The sequence below is a fragment of the Erpetoichthys calabaricus genome, chromosome 9, assembly GCF_900747795.2.
Source record: "Erpetoichthys calabaricus chromosome 9, fErpCal1.3, whole genome shotgun sequence".
Taxonomy (NCBI): Eukaryota; Metazoa; Chordata; class Cladistia; order Polypteriformes; family Polypteridae; genus Erpetoichthys; species Erpetoichthys calabaricus.
In genome coordinates, this window is record NC_041402.2 from 564,367 (window position 1) to 589,050 (window position 24,684).

At 43.8% G+C, this 24,684-nt stretch overlaps 1 protein-coding gene across 1 annotated transcript in view; it reads left to right on the forward strand.

Annotated features, from left to right (window-relative positions):
* Nucleotides 1–10,076: 10,076 nt before the first annotated feature.
* Nucleotides 10,077–24,684, forward strand: part of spout1 (SPOUT domain containing methyltransferase 1) — a 44,425-nt gene continuing 29,817 nt past the window's right edge. The window contains exons 1-4 of the mRNA XM_028809049.2: nucleotides 10,077–10,217; nucleotides 10,342–10,381; nucleotides 20,760–20,882; nucleotides 24,240–24,399. Of these exons, the coding sequence (XP_028664882.2) occupies nucleotides 10,170–10,217; nucleotides 10,342–10,381; nucleotides 20,760–20,882; nucleotides 24,240–24,399 (371 nt within the window). The 5' untranslated portion in view covers nucleotides 10,077–10,169. The remainder of the gene's footprint in view (nucleotides 10,218–10,341; nucleotides 10,382–20,759; nucleotides 20,883–24,239; nucleotides 24,400–24,684) is intronic.

Here is a 24,684-nt window from a genome sequence, read left to right on the forward strand (position 1 = left end):
TGGTCTTGGCTGCATATGGCGGTGCTGAGACGACCAACCGCATGGTGTGTGGAGACAGGGAGAGCTTCAGTAAAGGAGACACTCACAGCCCCAACGTCCCAAGGCAAGCCTCCATGGTGGACACGAGGACAAGGAAATGTCACCACGAATGACTGCATGAAGCAATGACTTCATCACCCTCTCTGGCGTCTGTGTCTCATGTGTGGCACTGACTTGATGGCCAAAGATGGATGTGCACTCTCACCAATCAAACCACAGGGCTTGCTAGAGCCCGCCCCCTCAACTTTGACAGCTGACAATGACAAAAAAATCCAGGCTGACACAGCGGGCCTCACGGTCACCACACTAACACTCCCCTGGCATGGGGGGCGAGACCAATATGGCATCCACGGCTTTATTACTTGGCATCTGCTGCTGCAATGGATACAGGGAAATGGACTGTCCTTATAATCGATAAAGTCATTTGTCATTCAAAAGTTGTCATTTCAAGCCCCATTGCTTGTAGTGGCAGTGAAATAAATAAATAAATAAGGAAAAACTTCATGACTCTTGAAATTATTTATGAATATCATTGTCTTTTTATTTATTTAATGTCACATTTCATAATGCTGTAGTACCCTTGGGTCTTTACAATGCACTTATTGATTACTTTTATGCCTATTATATAGTGCCTTTCATCTATCTATCTATCTATCTATCTATCTATCTATCTATCTATCTATCTATCTATCTATCTATTATATAGCGCCTTTCATATCTATCTATCTATCTATCTATCTATCTATCTATCTATCTATCTATTATATAGTGCCTTTCATATCTATCTATCTATCTATCTATCTATCTATCTATCTATCTATCTATCTATTATATAGTGCCTTTCATCTATCTATCTATCTATCTATCTATCTATCTATCTATCTATCTATCTATCTATCTATTATATAGCGCCTTTCATATCTATCTATCTATCTATCTATCTATCTATCTATCTATCTATTATATAGTGCCTTTCATATCTATCTATCTATCTATCTATCTATTATATAGTGCCTTTCATATCTATCTATCTATCTATCTATCTATCTATCTATCTATCTATCTATCATATAGTGCCTTTCATATCTATCTATCTATCTATCTATCTATCTATCTATCTATCTATCTATCTATTATATAGTGCCTTTCATATCATCTATCTATCTATCTATTATATAGTGCCTTTCATATCTATCTATCTATCTATCTATTATATAGTGCCTTTCATATCTATCTATCTATCTATCTATCTATCTATCTATCTATCTATCTATCTATCTATCATATAGTGCCTTTCATATCTATCTATCTATCTATCTATCTATTATATAGTGCCTTTCATATCTATCTATCTATCTATCTATCTATCTATCTATCTATCTATCTATCTATCATATAGTGCCTTTCATATCTATCTATCTATCTATCTATCTATCTATCTATCTATCTATCTATCTATTATATAGTGCCTTTCATATCTATCTATCTATCTATCTATTATATAGTGCCTTTCATATCTATCTATCTATCTATCTATTATATAGTGCCTTTCATATCTATCTATCTATCTATCTATCTATCTATCTATCTATCTATCTATCTATCTATCATATAGTGCCTTTCATATCTATCTATCTATCTATCTATCTATCTATCTATCTATCTATCTATCTATCTATTATATAGTGCCTTTCATATCTATCTATCTATCTATCTATTATATAGTGCCTTTCATATCTATCTATCTATCTATCTATCTATCTATCTATCTATCTATCTATCTGGTCAGAATAACAAAGGCTATGGAGGTTCATTTGCTGTTGAATTTCCGGGCAGTGCCAATCAGTGCGCAGGTTTTCCTCTGGTTGGTTGGTTGGTTTATGCCCACATGATTTCTATGAAGTCAAAGTCTCTTCTATTATTGTATTCTGGCTCTTCTCCTACCTCTTGAGATGAGACCCCACCCTTGACATTTCTGTCCATTCTCGTTTATAGGACGTCTGCTGATCTCCTTTGGTACATTTTCTAGATTCCGTCAGCCTTTCTTCTGGCACGTTCTTTATTCCTCGAGCCTCTCAGTGTTTTTCCTAAACCAGTTCTTCTATTTCTGTGGGCATTGTGTTGTCCCCTTGACCTTTATTTGGTTTATTAACCCTTTATGCTGTTCCTTTAAGATGACTGCTATGTGACCCTAAAATTATTCTTCCACACTTACTTGTGTTTCTGAACGGATGAGGAGCAGCAAACTTTCTCCAACTACAAAAGGAGAAAACGGAAATGTTAGTGACAGGCAAACATGAACATAGCGAGGGCTTTAAAAGTCAAGTCGGAGGTAAAGAACTTGGGGGCGATCAGCGACTCTCCTAAACTTTGCACCGCACATCGACGTCTGTCCCTTTAAGGCGGTGCTTTCCAACCTCTCCCAAACTGTGGCACCCCTTCACTCTGATATGTAACTACTCAAATTAACAATTTCATCTTAACTCATCAGTTGAGTAGGATGAGATTCCTATTTTTATAAGGCGTACCAACTACACATTTTTGCATTTACAAAAGGTAACAAAAATAAATTGCCAGTAAAGCAGTCTGAAATGAAAAACTTGAACACAACACAAACATGAAAAGTGCTATAAGTCCCAAGGCACAAAGCAGACCATGACGTCCTAATTAATGTGAAGGCTGGCTTTGAAGAGAATTTGACAGTTTGTCACTACGAGCTCGAAGTGCAGCTGACAAACACACTCGTAAGTCATTTTCAACTGACAATAAACCATCCATCCATCCATCCATCCATTTTCCAACCCGCTGAATCCGAACACAGGGTCACGGGGGTCTGCTGGAGCCAATCCCAGCCAACACAGGGCACAAGGCAGGAAACAATCCCGGGCAGGGTGCCAACCCACCGCAGGACACACACAAACACACCAAGCACACCAAGCACACACTAGGGCCAATTTAGAATCGCCAATCCACCTAACCTGCATGTCTTTGGACTGCGGGAGGAAACCCACGCAGACACGGGGAGAACATGCAAACTCCACGGAGGGAGGACCTGGGAAGCGAACCCAGGTTCCCAGATCACCCAACTGCGAGGCAGCAGCGCTACCTGCTGCGCCACCGTGCCGCCCGACAATAAACCTCCTCAGTGTTTTGTCTTCAGTTGTGTCAATGCCGAGATGCCTTCCCACACAGATAAGTGGTGCAGAATGGAATAAGTGTGCCGACAGCCTTAGCACCTGACACAGGACGTTCCTTTTCGACCCTAATCCAAAACTCGGTTAAATTCATGTCCTTAAACTTCAGCTGTAATGTTCGGTCACTCGCAGTGTCAAGTAGCTCTTCTTTCTCTGTCATCTGTAAGTTACACAAGTCCTACTGCTCCTTATCCAGTCATTGCCAGGGATGTCTAAACTTGGAAAGTAACGTTACAAATTGTCTCCCAACTGTGACAAACGCTTAACAATGACATCATGCAACACGACGGCGCCAGGATCAACCTGAGGAAACATGCAAATTAAATTAGCGTTACGGATTTTGCAAATGTTCATTTTTTTCCCTCTGCTTAAAAAACATTTAAAAAGTGGCGTGATTATTCGATACGCCGCGGGTTGGTATGCAGCGTGTAAAACAGTTTGTTTGTCGCGGATAATTTGCCTTTTACACGAAGACAGTTTCCTGTTAATAGTTCGTTACATTGATATAGCGGTGTTCTCAGTATTCAAAGTGCAATCCACACAGGGAGGAACCGGGAATTGAAACCACAATCATCCACAGTCTCGTTACTGCAAAGCAGCAGCACGACTACAGCGCCACAAGGCAGTTAAAGAAGCCAGCGGGCTCGATCTTCTCATCACGTCTGTTTACAGCGATCGGGTCGTAGCGTGCATTGTTGTGATGTTACTTTTCTTGTTGGCTTATTACATTACAGATGTTTCACGTGTTCATTTTTTCCTTGTGCTTAAAAGACATTAACAAAGTGTTTCTCAACTGTGACTCCGGAACATCTCAGTACGCCAGCCATATTAAGTGTCAACAACGAAGACTCGCTACACCTTCATCTACAAGTGCTGACACTCATCCCTACCGACGAAGTAACTCTCACCAGCGTGGCCTCCATCGTCACAGACAATCGTATGTTGCTCTCTCCAGAGGTCCATCTTTTCATTCACTCACAGTGGTGTCCACAAACCCACCCCATTTGGACAACTGTGTCGTTCAGCAAGTGTTCACCCATCAATACCTAATAAGGTGGCGTATGCCACGCCGCGGGTTGGCTCTATTTATTAATTCGTCAGACTGCACTTGAAATAGGATGCACGCTGGACTGTATTAAAGCTAGCATGACTTTAGTCTTGAGGTGTAACTGGTATTATTATTATTATTATTATTATTATTATCAGTTCAAATCAAATTTTTTTATGTTCTGACACCTGGCAACAGCACCCTTAGTCCGTGCTCACAGCATACCAGGGTGCCACGGCACACGGGTTGGGAAGCACTGCTTTAAGGAGTGTGCCCAGCATTAGATCCCTCATAGCTTTACATGTCACTGTGGTTTTTAGCTGACTGGGTGACTGTAATGCCCCCCCCCCCCCCCCCCCACCTAAGAGGACAACAATCAACTGCAATGAGCGCAGAATGCAGCAGGCAGATAAAGAAAACCTGAGCCCATCACGCCAGTCCTAGCGTCACTACACTGGTTACCCGTCTCATTCAGAATGGACTTTAAAATACGACTAATGGTTTATAAAGCCTTAAATCATCTGCTCCGTCCTAAATTATGGAATGGCTGTCCCCCTACATCTGTGTGACTTGGGGGTCACGTATATATATATATATATATAAAGTCCACCGTCTGTCTGTCCGCTTTTCACGGATTTCAATCATTTTTTTTCTATAATTTGCTTGAATATTCCGGTTGAATTTGCGACTTCTCTCATTGCGCTGACTATCAGAGTTCGCCCGCGTCACTCATTTATTTGCGTGAATCTGAGAGAGTGGCTATGGGCAGAGGGGAGCTGGGCGGGACCTCCTCACTCACGTGCCAGCCTCTGTTCGAGCCGCTGTGCCTCGCGCCACGTGTTGGAGTGCACCTCGCCTCTGCTTAGCCAGCGTTACCGGTTTGTTCAGCAGACGTTATCATCTGCAGATCAACGTTTCTGAGAGTCTGATCAGAGCTACGGGTGTTTTAGAGGGTCGCCGCTCACTGGCACAGATACCACGGCCACGTGCTCTTCTCCCGTCAGAGCTGAACATGATGGTTTGACGATGGTGGGTACCTACCCTTCCGCTTGGCCAGAATGACATTTATTTTTATAGATTTTTTCACTGTTACCCCCGATCAGAGCCTCCATTGACCCCGCGAGGGTCCTGATAAACACCAAAGAGCCAGGCCTTTAATGAGCTCTTGGGCACAGCAGTGTGTCTGTCTGAGTGTCGACCTCGTCATCGAGAGGTTTACTGACCTCGGCGGTGACATTCATGTGACTCTTCCTATGAAGTCAGTAGATGGACTGGGAGGGCATGGGGGGTCATGAGGGGTGTGTGGTGCTTCTGATATCTCAGCTAAAGGACAAAGGTCCAAGTCTTTAGAGCCCTGGTGCCCCCTGTTTGTGAGACATGGACACTCTCCTGTGTCTCTTCAGAGGGTCCTTGGGGGACGCTGGTGTGACTTTATGTTGCTCACCGAGTCCCAAATGAGGCACATGACCTGCATTGTGAGGGAGCGTCAGTTACGGCACTACGGCCGTGTGGCATGATTACCCGAGGGTGAGCCGGCTCATTGTCGAGGACCCGAGTGGCTGGACCAGGCCAAGGGGTCACCCATGTAACACCTGGCTGTGGCACATAGGGGTCATTTCTGGAGGGTGGGACTGGACCTGCGTGACTGCCTGGGGGGTTACCAACGGGGATCCCGAGCTGTTTCATCATGTGGTGGGTGCGGCGACGCTCTGTACCACCATATGCCCCCCAACTTGACTTGACATGAGTCACTACTACATGGGTGGAGCTGCAGGGGACAACTAGTTTAGGAGAAAGTGTTTTGATTGGCCTTCCCTATTAAAATTTAGCACCCATCTTAGAAGTATAAAAAGGAGACTAAATGCCAGGCGGGCATATCAGGAAAGCAGACGAAGGTCAAGTGAACAGCAGAGACAGGAATGTGGCAGTGTGGCAGGCTGATGCCCCATGGCAAATGTGTGACTACAAGATGAGCACAAGTCCTGGGATCAGCTGTCAGTTGTCACCGAGGCTGATGACATCTAAACTCAGAACCTCAGGGACGTGACGGAGGAGCAGTGCGAGTCTGAAATGTGTGCGTCAACTCAACAGTTTATTACATTCACTTCGGTGGCCAGACTGCTGTGACAGCCACTGCCACCTCAGCTCGGTGCCACCGGGGTATCAAGTGACGCAGACGGCCAGGCTTCTCACCGCTGGATGTTTGCTTTTAATTGAGATGTTCGTTTGTGACGCATTCCAAGTCGTAACCTCAGCTCTTCAAATGGAGGTCCGGCTTAAATGTAGCGCTGAGGGGGCCTTTGCTGTTATGCCCCTGAAGTCTGGAGGGCTTTACCTGTAGAAACTCAGCTGGCATTTTAAAAACTCATCCTGTGAACTTGGCCCCCTCGTCACCACATCTCAGTTGTATCTGACTGTATGGGGACAGGAGCGTCACATTCTTCAGGTGTCCGCACTTGGCACTCGTCTCTGCTGCCTTCTCAGTTCTTCACTATGCGGCCCCCCAAGGTGACGGAGTTTTGTCTCAACTGTCCACGAGAGCAGCTTCAATCATCAAATCCCATCATGTGAAGGGTGGAAACAAAAAGCATTTGACGCCGAAGGGGTCATGCTGATTTCTGATGCCCTCAATATTTCAAAGTCTGCCAATCACTACGAGTTCTTTAGTTAGTTTGAGAAAGATTCTGCTCTTCCATTTGGAAATACCACTGGGACGAGAGAGCCCAGAGCGCCAGGCCGTCAATAAAGACATGTCATTGTGGTGGTCTCCAGCAGATGGACGCTTGGCTCATGGAGCCTTTAGAAGAGTCGCACTTTCAGAGAAATGCAGGAGAACGTCCACATCGTTCTCTTTCTGTTTATTGTCATCCTATCTAGTGCCAGTCACGCTACATGTCTCCAAAATTCTATTGTGATAGACATAATGGAAGGACCAGCGTCCTGACTGAGGTGCAGAGTGGTCCCTAACCTGGCTGGGAGGCCATTATGGAAGGACAGCAAGGTGGGATGCTCCCTTCCCAGCTGAGAAGACGACATAATGGATGGACTGGGGGACATAGGCTACAGTCACACAGAGCAGGCCAGCCTCCAGCATGAGTAGGTGGCAGTGCCACTCTGGCATGGTACCAGTTTGGACATCCGTAGGGTTACATTTGAATGGGAATCCCTGTGGGGGCCATCGGGGGGTGATGCTGGGAGAGAACTTCAGTCTGACTTGGAAATGCTACTTGGGTGTGCTGTTGTGGTACCAGAAGTGCTGCCAGGCCCACCATGAAAGAAGCCACCTCACGTCACTCTGGGTCTCAGTGTGGAGGACGGGAAATAAGAGAGATGAAGAATTGTGAATCAAAGGTCTTTTGGACCTGGGTGGTCTGAGACGCCCCCTGCAGGGCACACTAGACGTCATCAGTTTAGCTGCCCTTTTCTGGGGTTTACCAGGTGGGTTGGTTGGCGATTTGAATCTCTGGGCTTCTGGGCATCCTTTGAAATGAGAGCCATTCCTTTTTTAGTAATTCTGGCGTGTATTTATTTATTTCTCTCTCTCTCTTTCTTTCTGTGTTTATTTCTTTCTATCTCTCTTTAGGTATTTATTTATTGAAAGAGCCAAACTTCGGAGTCTCTGATGGTTCTAAAGCTTTGTGTGGTCCCACAGGCTGTGAGAGGCCATGTGCCATATCTTAAACAGAAAAGATATCGTCGAGTTCAATTTGCAGTCCAGGAGTGTGGAATCCGCGTTATCATTCAATCGGCTCAGTGCCAGGCTCTGCTCTTCTTCTGCGATGGAACTTCCAACGTGTACCGCAGGTCCATTCTCAAAGCTCTCTGACGTGGGCCCAGTTCCACAAGTACATTCCCCACATCCTCTTAGGATTCTTTGGGCCCCTAAGGACAATCATTCCCCACACATTGATGGACAAATGAGACTCTTTCACATTGCATGGGGTGTTATCGCATAATTAGGAATCAGTGGTGGCTTCGATGGACTTTGGTCATTTACATCGCCAGCAGTGCTAGTGGACACTCCATCGTAGTGTAACCTCCAAGGACACCACCCAGGACACCACCCAGGTGAGGTCCGTGCAGCACCTGAGGAAGGGGTCTGGGGCTGTGACCGGTGACCAGGACAGCTGCCTGGCACACCCCCCCTTGAAGAGTGACTGGCGCTGCACTGCAGGACACGACTTCCCTTTGTCTCTGGAGAGAACGAGTTGGCACTCAGACACTCAAAATGAAGCAGTGGTCTGGGGGGCTCCCTAGGGCTGCCCAGTCGACTTCTGATCTAAATTGGACCCCTAGCCTCATTAACTGAGCTGCTGTTTCACCGTCCATTTCACTATTTATGGTCTAAATGTAGAAAGTTCAACCCTAAATCTGGTAACTATTCATTAAAATGTACTAAGCTGTTAAACGGGGGTACTGCACTTTCTTTTTGTTGACTTTTTAACAAAACTGCAAAGACCCAGGAATGGAATCAGCCCGTTAATGCCGATGGGTGGTGAGTGGTCCTAAAAAGGACCATCGGTAACTTCAGGGGGATTTCTGCCCACCTCTCAGGCACTCCCAGCTGCTTGTCCCTTCATGCACACTGCCCAGCTCAGCCTCACCAGGAGTCCGACGCAGCCCATATGCCATACTGTCCCATCACCAGGGGTCCGATGGAGCCCTTATGCCATACTGTCCCATCACCAGGGTTCCGACGGAGCCCATATGCCATACTGTCCCCTCACCAGGGGCTCTCTCCAAGCTGACCCAAATCCAGGATCCAATCTGAGGACTGGCAGCATTGACACCTCTGAGCCAATGGGCTTCAGCAACTGGGTGACGCGTCTGATTGAAGTGCTGTGCCCGTGTCCCTCTTACCTGCTGCTCACGGGCTGCTCCAGGTACTCCTGCCCCATGTGAGGAGTGTGTCCCTCACAGGTCTGGACCCTGAGCTCACTAGCGCTATATAAATGTAATGAATTATTATTATTATTATTATTATAATATTTTCACTCTGCTTTTCCAGGTGTCCCGGTTATTTAGCAGCAGCCTTTCATCATTCAGTGGCTGTCTGCTCTGCTCGTTTTTAATGGTCACTGTTAGGACACAATGAAGGGAGGAGACCACACAGAAAAATGGGCAAAATAAGAGGAAAATAACGAGAGTTAATAAGCATTTCAAGCTAGAACAAAAACACAAATAACTCTAAACGTCTTCTAAACGTAAAAATATGACTGCTGTGCTTTTCTGCTGAATAAGGATGAGGAAAAAAAGACCAGCTAATGAAATGGGATCATTTATTATCATTGACTGTGAACCTCACTGGAACGAAAACCTGCAGTCCCAGGGGTCCACAGAGACCACCGAAACAAAGCAATCACATGCAGTGACTGGTGTGTCTTCAACGGCCTTCCTTCCCATTGTGCCGTCACAGTACAAAGGCGCAGCTTTAGCGCCGGCTCGAAAAACGGCAACCCTCTCAAAGTCACCAGGGAATTGAGGCGACGGTGGGCGGTCCTTCTGAGCTACCCAAACGAGCGAGGGTCCATTGGCACGGCAACAAATGGCATCTTTAGGGCTTATGACAGCTTGATCAGCGCAAGGCCAAAATGAAGACACCGTGTTCTTGGGCACCTGCCCCATTGTAACTATGCGATCAGCAGGGGCCGTCCAGCTGCGTCGACCTCACGGCGGCTAGGATTTCTGTCACCCACTTTGTGTCACGATTTTAGAAGTTTCTGGAGAATCTTCAGCCCATCTATACAGAAACACCGTGTGGGTAGGTGGGTGACACAGAGTGAGCGGCACTGCCCTCGCGATCGACATCCGGGTCAGCTCAGTGACGGCGCACGCCGGAAGTGTTGGCGCGCTTGCGTAGACCACGTGTGCCGCCGGTCTGAGCAGTCATGGCTGGCGCTCCGCCGTTAAAGAAGCCTTATTTTCAGTCAAAGGACGTAAGTAAGCGGCTGTTATCGGTAACAAGTCTTGAAACGTATGACAGAGCCGAGCTTCGTGGTATCAATGCGTGGCACGACAGTGCATGTTTTAAACTCCTCTTGCCCTTTTTTTGATTTTCAGAGCGCAGAGAGGGTTGATTGGAAGAAGCGCAGTGCAGAACGTGAGTATCTTTTGCAGTAAAACGAAGCGCTTTGTATTCAGGTGCTCCACGGCACACTTTAGATTTAAAATCACAAACTAGAGCCAGGAAAGGTAAGCGTGCCATTGTCTTAAGTGTCTGTGATTCCATCGTCTTTTCAATATCGTCATGGAGGGGTGTGTGTGTGCGTGTGTGTGTGTGTGAGAGTGTGAGAGAGTGTGTGTGTGTGTGAGGGGGGGTGTGTGTGTGTGTGTGTGTGCTTGTGTGTGTGTGTTCGTTCGCCTTTAATGTCGACTGACTGTTGTAGAATCGCGCAAAGCTTCAACTCCTCCAGTTCAGGGACCGACCGTGCAAATAAGCGCAGTAAGCGGCCACCTCTGGCCACCCAGACTTCGTGTAACAAGCCGCATGTCCACGAGGCCGAAGTTGGCTGCTTTGTCGCTTCAGGCCGCCTGCTGACTCCCAGACCTCGCGCAAACAGAAAGACGGCTGCCGGTCCAGAATGAGTGCTACTGGGACGTTTAAATGATCCTCGATAGGGTTCAATGTCGCTGGAGCAGCCCCGTTCTAACAATTCCAAGAACAGAAAGATCTCTTGGTGAGTCTGCAGTTCAGATTTGTCTGGCCCAACGCGAATACCAGGGGCAAATGGGATGGCACACTGTAATGTCTAATGAATGAGACTGTGACCTTTTAAAAGGCACTGTAAAGGGTTGATGCCATTGAGCCACCTAAACTTGCACAGTTTTCAGAATACAGTATAACAATACTTTTATTTAATTGCAGTTAGGTTTTACCCAGTCCAGTGCAGGTGTATTAGTATGCCAACTTGTCCAGTGCATTTAACTATGTGATGAATGGGATTACCACTGATGTTTGATAGATTAAATGCTATTGGGCCACCTTCATTTTCACAGCTTTGAGAAAAGATAGATGCCTTTGTTAAATTATTTTGTTTGGCACATTGCAAGCTAGATTGTTCAGTTTGCTTTGAAATTTTGTCAAGATGCATCTATTCATGTCAACATCTACTCTCTGGTCCATTTTTCACAAACTGTACTTTGCGTTGGGACAGGCAAGTTTGAGTTGCAGATTCACAAAGTCCTCTTTCTTTTCTTGAAACTCTTAAAAGTGGGGTGGCCCTTTCTAGTGCCATTTAAACCTTACTGTGACTGTCATTCTTTGCGCAAGCTGAACCCGGCGACACTCGGCTGTTGTTTATCAAAGGCATCAGTTTTTCTGTTAGCGTTGAATAAGTGACTGCTTTGCACAAGATGTGTAAATAAGTAGCTGACCTGAAACAAATGGGTAACCAGAAGAAAAAGGAGCTGCGAATGAGTAGCCAACGCTGCTGTAATTGTAAACTGCTTTCTGTTTGGTTCAGTTTTATACAGTAGAGCGTAACCTTCACAAGTATAAAGCATCACACACAGTCACATGGAGGATTAAAGGAAACACAAAAATGCATTTCACTGTGACTGTGCACCGCACTCACGTCTGCACGTATTTTAATCTGCTTCTTAATGTCGCTTGTGTTAAGTAAAGGAAGTAGGAGTTTGTGTCAGTATTCTTAACGGCAGCTACCAGTGCAGAAGACAACATTCATTTCTTTAGCACATTTGCCATACAAAAGATGAAGTTCAGAGGGCTTTACCCCTGAGGTTAAAATTTGGCTTTTTCAGTGTGCTATCCATCCAAAATGTATATTATATATACACACACACAAACACAAGAATGACTAAAAAGAAAGAAAACCTCTGACTTGACAGTTCCACTAAAGCCCTGTACAGGAGTGTTAACGTTGGTATAAAGGAGTTGACACCCGCTGAATTATTTGCTGTCTTAAAGCCCTTAGTGTGTCCCATGCTGCGCTCTCAGACTATTCTGAGTTCCGATTTTTGACGTTTCATCTTCCAACTCGTTCATTCACTTGAGCCCCCAGGTCTGTCAAAAAATAAAGCAAACCTCACAGGTGGCACAGTGGTAGTGCTGCTGCTGCTTTGCAGTAAGGAGACTGTGGAAGACTGTGGGCTCGCTTCCCGGTTCCTCCCAGTGTGGAGAGTGCTTTGAGTACTGAGAAAAGCGCTATAGAAATGTAATGAATTATTATTATTAAAAGATAAATGGTATGTTTTTGTGAAAATAAAGGGCAAAACAAGCCTATTAAATGTGTATCACTCTGCTCCAAGTGCAAGTCGAGCAAAAGAATGTCATTTTGGGCTGATCAGGTTGTGCATTTATTTTAAACAATTGATTAACATGAAAGGTGAGTGTTACGTCATATCTCGTTCAGTCCTGATGGATTTGTTTTGTCTGAGTTTGTGGAGCGTTCCCATGGAATGTGGCTCTCCATCTCAGATACAGAGTAGAGGGTCAGTGTGAATCAGTGTTCATAATGGCACTCAGTTTTGTATTCATTCTGTGCTCCACTTCTACCTCCGGGGTGTTGAGAGTGTGCCCCATAACCAGGCCTGCCCATTGATTCAGTGGGCATCTTTTGAAGTGATTTCAGTAGCCAGCACGCCACAGCATAGAAAATCACACTGGCCATCACAGAGTTGTAGAAGTTTTGAAGGATGTCTTGACTGACGTTAAAGGAATACAATCTGTTTAAGATAATAAGGAGCCAGCTCTGCCCTTTCTTTATTATTTTGTTCTACTAGACCCTTCCACGCTGACCCCCAAGTCCTTGTTGCAGTGCACCACCTCCACGTCCTGAATAGTGACTGGACAGTGCTGCCCATGTCAATGACCAGTTCCTTGGCTTTGCTGATGTTAAGTTGCAGTTGAATTATCAGTTCACCCCTTAAGTGCAGAATCCTCAGAGAATTTCTGAAAGTAACCTGACTTGCAGTCCGAGAGACAGGAAGACAGGCCTGTTCCTTATGTAGGGTCCTATGGAATCCATTTTATTTTTTTCACAAATTCTGTATTTTTTTTTTCTGATTTATTGTAATCATTCATACAAATCGATCAATTTTTACAAAAATAGGATTGAAAAACAAGTCGACCCCCACCCCTGAGAGAGAGAGAGAGCCTGGCCAACGGGGTAAAACGTAAGGCTTGTAGACATACCTAAATTGAGGAGTTTAAGAGGCCAGTAGAGATGAATGGAGAAGAAAAAGAAATGCGGAGATAATTACTTCCTCGGTGCTTTAAGAGCTTATTCTAAAATTTTATTGATTATATCCTGCCAGGTTTAAAAAAAAAAAAAAAAGAAAAGTTCTGTACAGATCCTCTAACTGAATATTTGCTTTTTTTTCCAATTTCAAATAGTATAAAACATCGGTCACCCACTGACTTAAAAGAGGAGAGTTAGGATTCTTCCAGTTTAGCAAAATAAGTTTGTGTGCCAGTGCAGTGAAGGCCATCACAGTTTGTTTGTCCTTCTCCACTTTAAGCCCCTCTGTGAGCCCTCCACACACAGCTGTTAGTGGATTAGGAGGGATTGGGACACCAAGGCTGTCTGAAAGGCACTTAAAGATTTTGGTCCCAAATGATGATTGCAGCGTTTGCAGGTTGGATCTCACCCTGGAAACATTTTGGACTGTTTTTAGGCGAGACAGATGAGCTCGATATATAACTTTGAGTTGAATAATTGAATGCTTTGCACATATGGAGCTCGAGTGAATTCTCTGTATTGCTCCTCACCACTCCTTTTCTGATATTGATTAAGAGATCTTTTTCCCATTGTCCTCTTGGATCTTTGAAAGGGAGGGACTGTAAAATAATTTTATGTATTGCAGAGATGGTGTCTAAGTCCTTGAAATTGAGCAATATTTTTTTCCAGAATGGACGAGGATGCAAGATGCGGAAAATCGGTCAGGTTCTGTTTAACAAAGTTCCTAATTTGAAGATAGTGAAAGAAATGTGTAGCTGGAAAGTTACATTTGGAATGTAATTGTTCATAGGATGCAAAGATGTTGTCTATATAAAGATCTCTGAGCAATTTAATCCCAATTTTTTCTAGATATTAAAAACTGCATATGTTTGTGAGGGTTGAAAGAGGTGGTTCTCTTGCAGAGGTGCCACAGATAGAAGATTCTCCATCTTAAAATGCTTTCTGCATTGGTTCCATGTCCTGAGTGAGTGAAGCACAATTGGGTTATTAGTATATCGCCGATAACTGGCATTTATTGGGACACAAAGCAGGGAATATAAAGAAGTACTGCAGGATTTTATTTCTATTGCAGACCAGGCCTATGTATGTTCATCTATTTGTGTCCAGGTTTTTATAGTTTGTATGTTTGCTGCCCAGTAATAAAACTGAAAGTTACGTAGAGCCATGCCACCTTCTGCCTTAGGTCTTTGTAGAGTCACTCTTTGGATACGTGGGTGTTTTAAGTTCCAAATAAATGAGGTTATTGTTGAATCTAATTGCTTAAAAAATGATTTATTGATGTATTTTGGAATGTTTTGAAATAGAAAGAGAAGCTTAGGAAGGATATTCATCTTAACAACGTTAATTCTTCCAGCTAGAGTGAAATGAAGGGTTGACCATCTATGCAAGTCTTGCTTCATTTTTTCCATACAGATGGTGAGAGCATATCATCTGCATAGAGAGAGATTTTCTGTTCCAGTCCTTCTCTGATAATCCCCTTTATCTGATTAGCATTTCGACAGTGAACTGCCAGTGGTTCAATGGCGATTGCAAATAGCAGTGGTGACAGGGGGCATCCTTGTCTGGTACCACGTTCTAGTTTTAAAGTAGTCTGAACAAATGTTGTTAATACAAACTGAAGCTTCTGGATTGGTATACAGTAGTTTGATCCATGCACAAATGTTCGGGCCAAACCCAAATTTCTCTAATGTAGTGTAGAGGTATCTCCATTCAATCATGTCAGATGCTTTTTCTGCATCCAATGATAATGATTTTTGGTTTTCACCATTTTAATTTTTCCTTGATTTGGATTTTTTTTTATTGTAAGAATGTAGTAACAGCTACAACAAAACAATAGGGCTGCAACTAATGATTATTTTGGTAGTTGACTAATCATTCAATTTTTTTAACGATTAGTCACGATTATTTCATGCCTGACTGTTTTGATGCCTGCTTCCTCTGGTTGCACATTCTGCTCTGGGCTCCAGTGCCTGTCTTACCTCATCTGCTCACGTCTGTCCACCTGTGAACGTCACCCTGATGTCTCTGCATTAACACAATTAAATTTAATAATAATCAAATTAAAATAACAAGCAGAGAAACGTATGAATTTGAAAACCAGATGTTTAATATTAGTGTGACCATCACAATAAAAAAAATACAAACTAAAGTGCGCACAGTCTTTAAACAAAAAAAGTGCGTTTAACGTAACCAAAAATGGCCACTGGTGTGCCTTAAAGTTTATAAAAGATTCAGTTCATATATTCCTGATTGCAGTGCAGGAACGTGAGCATTTCGATGACTGCACTGGCGTGAGGCTGGCGCTCCTCTTTGAGACGAGGTTCCCAGCCGCTGAGAAGAGACGCTCCGAGGGAGTGGAGGTAGCAGGAATACACAGGAATGAGTTTGCAGACGGAGAAAGATGTTTAAATCATCACACTCTGAAGGAAAAGTGTTGTAGTTTATCACATCATGTACTGTATTATGCCAAAATAAAAAAATAACGGACTAAAATGTGTAACAAGTTAATTACTGATATACTCCAAAACACAAGTTACCTAACGTTAGTTAGAGATGGTTTACTATTCATATGAACTCAAATATTATATGAATAAAGAAGAAACAAAACTAGGACGGCTCAGCTACTCCTACTCACTCATTTACTGTACGTCAGCCCCAAACACGTTAGCAGACATAACTGAAGTGATACTCACTTAACCCTTAAACCGCTGCAACTTGCTAGAGTCGGTTTCCAGTGCTATTTGGAAGCACGCCGAAGTTGAGTATATGTGGCGACGTACATTCATTGAACTCCGCAACCAGCTAAAGTTGTTTCACAGTGCAATTTGGCAGCACGCCGGAGCTGATCAGTCAGTGCCGTACATTCGTTGAGCAGCCAGCCCCGTCAGAACTGCAGCAGCGCTGTCTCTGGGATTGAGCCGCTGCACTAGACGAGCCTGCAGTCGCCAGCGTTTACCTCTGTGTGTTTGCGTGCAGTTGGCTCGGTGATTTACTGAATGTCATCAATGACTTCAGTTGCACATATAATAATAGATTGGTGCAGTAGTTTTGTGTAGTTTTTACAGTTCATATGCAGTGTGTAAAATGATCAGTGTTGCAGTAATTGTGATGCCCTTTGCATGAAAAAAAAATACGTGTTCCGTTAAAATTTTCTTTGTGAATTGTGACGTTGACTTAAAAAGTGCAGCTAAAAAGTATTTGGCGTCCAGGGGTGCATTAACCCCCATGTATGTGTTGGTTTAAGGGTTAACTATCATCATCGAAACCTTGATATACACATTATAGTACAAACGGCAACGTTAACACGTGACACTAACTTTACTCGCTAAAACAGCTCCAGGATGCTTGCGTTTCAGATGTGCGTTCAACTTTTTTTTCTTTTTTGGTGAACTGCTGCCACGCTTTAGAAAGTTTGTCTCAAATTTTTTTCCATCTCCTTCTCCCTCCTCTGTCCAACTCGCCATTTCAACCACGTTTATTTTCTTCTACATTCTTCTTCTCCTCAGACGTTGTTCTTCGTTGGTAGGACTGTGTGCAGTCTTGACAAACAATAACAATCGATACTGACCCCTGACGTTCATGTAGTGCATTGCTGTTACAAAAACCAATGTGGTTCTTTGTGACTGGAGCATCTATTGAAGTTTCTGTTTATGACGCGTCGACAATATTTTATAGTCAATTACGTCGACTAATCGTTGCAGCCCTACAAAACAAACACTAATGAAATGGCACTTTACATTCCTATTAATGAAACCGCACACTAGCACAAGTGAACCTTATTTTGCAGTTCCATTCATCAGGTAGGAGCCCAGATCCTCCATGGCGCTGTATGCGGAGACTGCAGTAGGACATTGAGTGCCCTCCAGAATTGTAAGAGCTCTTACTAGTTTGGTGCATCCTTCTGAGATGAAGGTGAGCTTCACTTTTAGGGTCTGGGGTATTTATTACAGCCTGAGCTGATGTGTTCTTGGCCAGAAAGAACTCTTCGTAGCGCTGAACATGTTCAGCGAGGTATGCGACTGACTTGAAGCAGCTATTCTACCTGCTGTTTCCTGGCAGGCATCTTGAAGAAGGCAGACTTGACCCTCATCAGTATTGGTGCAGCCTCACTAAAGTATTTCTAGTACTGCCAGGTCTCTCCCGTCAAACTGATGACACGACACACTGTTCGGCAGACCCCCTTTTTAAAACGTCCCGGTCTGCTTTCAGACAGTATGGTGCATTGACTGTAAGCTCTGCTAAAATGTCATTAAGACTCGAGACTGACGTGCTGCTGCTGCCTGTGAAAAGGTGCAAAAGTTACAGATCTCTGTAAAGATCACATCTGCCAAAAGTCCTGTAATTGTAATAATGGAACTGTATTTCTAATGATTCTTAAACCTTAAATGTTTACAGATTGAAAATGTGAATCATTACCTCAGGAGCTTCATCTACTGCATATCTGAAAATAATTCATTACAAAGCCAAAGCAAACTAATCTGCAAGACGCTAAATCTGGGAAATTAACAGAAAGAGAGGCCCGCTTTTAAGGGCTTGTGACATCTGAGGAGACGCCTGCTCTTCAGCCCAGGTCTGTAGGGCCGAGTTTATAACGGACGAGTTAAATGTGGACCTTGTGTGCCTCGTCACCGCCAGGCAAAACGTTTATTAAATCAGAAACATCGTTGTTAATTTTTAAAAGGGAACTCGTTAACAATCCTGTAGAAAAATGTTATTAGTGAACAGCACTGAAAGACTGTTAATAGCGGTTAAATACAATTAGAGCTGCCTACATAACAGAATTACCATACAGCCAGACATTTACTTGCCTGTCACTCTGATGAGAACGCTGTGCCGTCACGTATCTGGGGTTTCATCAAGTACAACATACGTTTATTTTCTTGCCACAAATCTTTCGAAGAACGGCGTCCATATGTTGTTCAAAGACACAGGGCCAATGACATTGACGACTAAAGAAACAGAACAACTCATTTTTAAATCAAGACATCATTACTGTGAACACGGAGAGATAGCTAATAAGCTCTTAGCTCAACAAATCCACAAACAAGAAGTTCACAATGCAATCACCAACACAAACGGAGGCCAACTCATTGACCATAAAGATATAATACACAGATGAGTATGAAGCAGGCTGCTCTCATTTTCTGGCGGTGCGCCTCCCTGTTTCCAATGTTTAATAAAGAATGGACACATCTTCGTCCTTTTTTTTTCGAGCGGTATGTCTGACTCGCATGGCGACAAACTGGCGTCTTGCATCTGACTATTTTGTGGTTTCCTCTGTTACACTTTTTGATCTTTAATGTCTCCTTGTTCTTGAGATGGGTTTTAGATTTGATGACGTCATTACAAGGATCTTTTCATGTCCAGTCGATGGTGTGCTTGTAAAACTTGCAGAAAAGTTGTTGTCCAGATTCGTAAAAGTCGCTGGGATATTGTTGTGCCCTCAATTTTGGAGTTTAGCTCGTGTTTCTTAGTTTTTTTTGACGTCGTTTGGGTATCTGACACTGCTGGCCTGAACATTTCTGTCTTGTGCAGCGAGCTAATTTGTGTGCCTTTAACAAGTAAACAAAAGGAAACACGCGCACAAACCGATGGAGCGACGTCTGGATTTCTATGAAGAACTGCATTCACTTCAAAAAAGAACAAACTAGGAAATAGAAGTACAGATTATTCAGTCGTTTAATTTATTGAGAAGTTTGTAACAATCACCCCTTCAGTCTCTAAATTCCACACATTTCTGTTTTTAAATCTCAAATCCGTTTTTATGCCTTAATTCCGTGATTCAGTCCGTGTTTTTCACATCACAGAAATCCTCAGGCCCTACTTGTGGTGCCCCAGTGTTGCTCACACAGCCATCATCCAGGACACCAGCACCACCACAGGCTCCTCCACCTGCATATCTCTGAGTTTACCACTTAACAGGGATGGCTGGATGGTACTGAACGACCTGGTTAAATCAGAAATGACGATCGTCGCACTGCTGCCAGCTTTGTCCAGGTGAGGAGAAGTCTTGTGGAGCAAACAAGAGAACTGCATCCTCCACTCCAGTCTGTGTCCATTAGGCAGAGTGCTGTGGGTCCAGGTGGTCTATCTAAAGAGGACTCTTCTAGTCCAGGAGCAGCCTCTCAGCAGGTCATCATGATATGTGACCAAAGTGCCACTGGTCTGTAGTCACCATGTGAAGAGGTGTTTGTCATCTTTGGAACAGAAACACCGCAGGGTTTCTCATCGGTGACACTTTCTGAAGCCTTAGGGACGGACGGGACAGAGGATACCACACCAACATGGCCAGTCTGGTCCTCAGACTCCAAACAGTTTCTTCATTAGCGACTGATTTCCCTTTTTTCTTTGAACACCAACAGAGCAGATAACCACATATACTATTGACAGGCTCACCAGAGATTAGCTGGTCAGGTTTTGGCTCATTTTGTTTTTATCCTCATTGGCTGCTAATTTAACAAAAAAAACGATTAAGGGGTCTGAGTCTTCAGTTGAAAGTATATTAAAAATAAGGCAGAAGAAGTTAATTAGCAGCACAAACTGGTCCCTAAATAAGAGAAAGGGTTAGAATGAAAACCTGCAGCCACCGCAGACCTCCAGGTCACCCCTGGGTTAGAATGTTAATCGCCACAGTTATTCTAACAAGCTTGCCCATTCTGTTTGCCAAGATTCTTCAAAATAACATCAGGTTGTGATCTGAAGATCTCTAAAGTCCTGCTGTCCTGCATGTCTGTGGTCCTTTATATGAGGAAAGACTTTGTACCATCTGTGCCAAGACTTATCCCTGTGTTCTTGGTAGATCATGTGTTTGAAATATCTCAAAGTCATTTCAAACTGACCAAAATGAAAGGATACTGACTTGTCAATTAGTGTTGCCATTACCATCTGTGCAGTAGGTGTCTGTTGTATGTTGATTTCAAGTAAGAGTTTTGTTGTGGTCTGTCATGTGACTGGATTATTCTCTAAACCCCTTTATGGCAATTTGGGGATCAAAGGTTCCACTAGGGGGCACCAGAGCAAACAAATATGAGGAGTTACTGTTGGCTGGGGTTGGGCAGTCCAGGAGTGTCTGTCCCTTTATTTACAGAGAAGGGGACACTAGAGGTGACACCACCTCATGACCTATAGAAGGCACACAGCCGCAGAAAAGGCTTTCTGGGGCTAAATCTCTTAGCTGATGGCACATATTGAGAGGAAGTCATTAGGTGTGCCAATATGGTGTGCTGGTCCAAATCCACGCTCTGGTCGGTCTGTCTGATCTCTGATATTCAATTACAGGAAAAGAAGAACGCAAACGATGGAAAGAAGCCAAGCTGATTAAGGCATTGGAGAAGCAGAAAAGTAAAGAGCAGGAGGATCAGGAGCAACAGGCTCGAGAAGAGGAAGAGGCGCAGAGAAAAGGTGACTTATTTTAAATGTCATTTCATATCACATCGGCTCATATTACTTTTGTCAAATGCAGCCAGTACGGCGCCAGTGCTGAAACTGAAATTCCACAACTATTGTCTAGATATTTATGAAGTTAGCAGCTCTCCTTATTTTTCCTCTAAATATTTAGAACTGAGATTGTGATGAAGTGCGAGTGATAGAGAAGTGAACTGTATATGTTTAGGACTGGAACAACAAGAAGAAGAAGTGATTAGTACATGTCTGTATGCTTACACATTCTAGTGATCCAAAATAGGAGGTTCAAGCTCAGATGGTGGGCTGCATGGTGGTACAGGGGGTGTTTTTTTTTCCCCAAGCACTTTCTTAATTAGTAGTCCATTTCTACTTCCAAGGCCTTAACTTGAGTTTTAAGATTCAAAACCCTTTAGAGTTTGTTAAACCAGCAGCCAATCCATGAGATGGCAAGCTGACCATCGACCCAGCACCTCCTTGATTCCATTTTCAGCTCTGTGTTCCTCCTACATGATCTGCTGATTTGAAAAGGGAAAAGCAAAGGTCTGAGAAATACGAATCTCTCTGTGGTGCACACAATTCTTGGATGTTCTTGTCAGAAAAGAACTGCTGAAAATGTCTGCTGTTAGAAGGAGATCACTACGAAGCCATGGCTTTGAATTGTCAGTTTCCTTCTCAGTAAGAATTGGCTTCTAATTGACTTTGAGACCCCTGAGTTAGCCGCTCATCTGCTGGTTTGCTTTGCAGTTTCCAGTTGGTTGCTTGGTGGTTAAGGGAAGTCATTTCAAAGTTCTGAAAGAATGAATCATCCTCCAGTAATTTGTTTAATTGATTAAAATGGCCGAGTCAAAAAATCTGCAGTCCGGGTGAAATGAATTTGACTTGCATGATGAGCTCGCTGTGTGAGTGACGGCGATACCACAGGGAGAATCTGATGTGCGGGTCCCCGAGGTATGACGTGTTACTCGTGTGTTAATGAGGTGACAGAAACGACATGAATACGGTGCATACCTTGATAGGTGTGTCAATGAGCCAATCATATTCGGTGTTGGAAATGGTCTCCGCCTACTTGCAAACACAGATCGGTACGGTGCTCCATATTGGCAAAGGTATCCGCAAGCATTGTAGGGGTGATGGCAGCAATTCCCTGTCCAGTGTTTCTCTGTAATCGTTCCACAGTACGAGGCTTGTTCTCGTACAATTTTCCTTTCTGTACTCCCAAAAGGAAGAAATCCAGAGGTGACAGGTTCAGGGAATGAGGTGACCATAGTCTCTTTGAAATGACCCGATTGCCAAAAAAAGATTCAGTTTGTGCCATGCTGTGAGCTGACGTGTGACGTGTTATCCTATCTAGCTGGAAATACAATACAATACAATTTATTTTTGTGTAGCCCAAAATCACACAGGAAGTGCCGCAATGGGCTTTAATAGGCCCTGCCTCTTGACAGCCCCCCAGCCTCGACTCTCTAAGAAGACAAGAAAAAACTCCCAAAAAACCCTTATAGGGAATAAATGGAAGAAACCTGGGAAAGGCAGTTCAAAGAGAGACCCCTTTCCAGGTAGGTTGGACGTGCAGTGGATGTCTAAAGAAGGGGGTTAATACAATACAATACAATACACAGAACAAATCTTCAATAAAAAATTAACAATTTTTTAGAAGTACGGAGCAGAATTTAACAGTAGATATCACATAATAAGATTTAGATAATTTTAGATTCCTGGAGACCTCATCCATTCAGCTGCCTCCCCCATTTGGCTATTCCACGGCTGAAACCGTGTTGGGCCAGCCAATCCGAAGAAAGGACCCCTCTTTCTCATGATTCCTGCGATCCTCCATCAGGGATGACTTTACCTTAGTCAGGCAAAACAACTTGGCAGGTGGGCCGTGGCACATTTGAGTACCGAGAAGAGAAACAGAATAAGTGAGGGTTAGTATACAATTCTAACTCTCATGTTACTTATGTCTTGGTGCTAATGACTAACAACAGAGATGCAGTCTGTACAGTTAATCAGCAGCTCTAGTCAGGGTGTGCTAAACTGAAGTAGTGAGTCTTCAGCCGGGATTTAAAAGCTGAGACCGAAGGGGCATCTCTTATAGTAGCAGGCAGACCACTCCACAGTTTAGGGAGTCCTATAACTAAAAGCTCGACCTCCCATTGTTATTTTATTAATCCTTGGAATCCTTAACAGACCGGCATCTTGAGATCTTAATGTGCATTCAGGTTTGTAAGTCATGATAAGTTCAGACATGTAAGCTGGACTTCGGCCATTTAATGCTTTATATGTTAAAAGAAGGATTTTGAAATCTGCCCTAAACTTAACTGGGAGCCAGTGTAAGGATTTAACAACTGGAGTTATGTTCGAAATAACCTTCAGTGATCTCACAGTCGTGTAGTTCATTCACAAAGAAGTCAGAAATGTTCAGGTACACGTCAGTATTGATGGGGCTGTTGAAAAAAATGGGGCCTGCTATGCACAACTGAGGTATTGCACAGCACACACCAATCTTGTCATCATGAAGTGGCCACTCGTGAACTGCAGACTGATTTACTACTTCCCCCTATTTGTGAATTTTGTGAATTCACATGGCCTCATCTGTGAACCCCGTTATTCCAATATTCTCTCACGACTTATTGACAGTATGCTACTCCTTTCTCCTTATCGGTTGCCTTCACTTCCTGAACAACAATGAAACGATATCCTTGCAGTTTCGCTTTCTTTGCAGCCCTCTGACATGTTGCGTATGACCTTCCCGTCTCTTCCCGTAACTCGGGGACCCACCTATTAGAAGCACCTAGTAGTTAACAGACAAAAGGTCAGGACAGCTTGAAAGCTGGCATTCAGGGCAGGCTTCTTGTGTAAGAAATGCCACACTAAAGGCACAGAGAGCTGATTGGCCGAGAGCAGGGCCTTATACTGCAGTCATCATGTAGAGGGGACAAAGCATATCAGCAGGTTCCATAAGTCCTGCAAGAAGCCACATGTGAGCTGTCTGTCGAGGGCGAGTGCCTGAACAATTGTGGGAACGGCTGACCTCTCTGAGACTTGTTGTTCACCTTTAATTCTTCCACTGCAGTGAGCAAAATACAAAGCAGGTAGTTGTGGAACATCAAAAGTATTTCATATGAGTTAGTGACCGGTGCCCACTCTGCAGCAGCCATTCTGACCGCAGTAACTCTGTGGCTGACATTCTTAAACTGCTATGCAATTTCACAGCTTTTGTAACTTTGATGGTTTTGTCATTTTTAGAATCTACAGAGATCTTTTATCAGTCGGTTTGGTGTTTGAATGTTCTCTTGTCTGTCTGATCAGTCCTGTCCCCATCACTAATAAGCTCTTTGGATTGCATCTTGTCAGGTCGCGAGTACACTGTGAGCGTCGCCTTGCCAGGATCCGTGTTGGACAATGCGCAGAGTCCAGAGCTGCGCACCTACCTCGCGGGGCAGATTGCCCGAGCTTGTGTGGTCTTCTGTGTTGATGAGGTGGTAGTTTTTGGTGAGCAAGGAGAAGAGGCCAAGTAAGTTGATATCTGCACTTTCTCACACACTGCTCCTGCATTATGTTTTTGCCTTTGTCCCTTTTTAGGTTAATAAGATTGTCATTAATATAAATCAACTACTGCAGCAGCTGACCAAAACAAAGCATGCGATATACTTTGACTTTCAAAAGCCTTCATGTAATCCCACACTAAAGATTCATGTGAAACCAGAAGCTGTTGGCATCAGAGAGACCCTCCAACATTGGACATGAAGTTGGTTAAACAGGAGGAGACAGATGAGGGGTGAAGGTGGTCTTGAGTGGA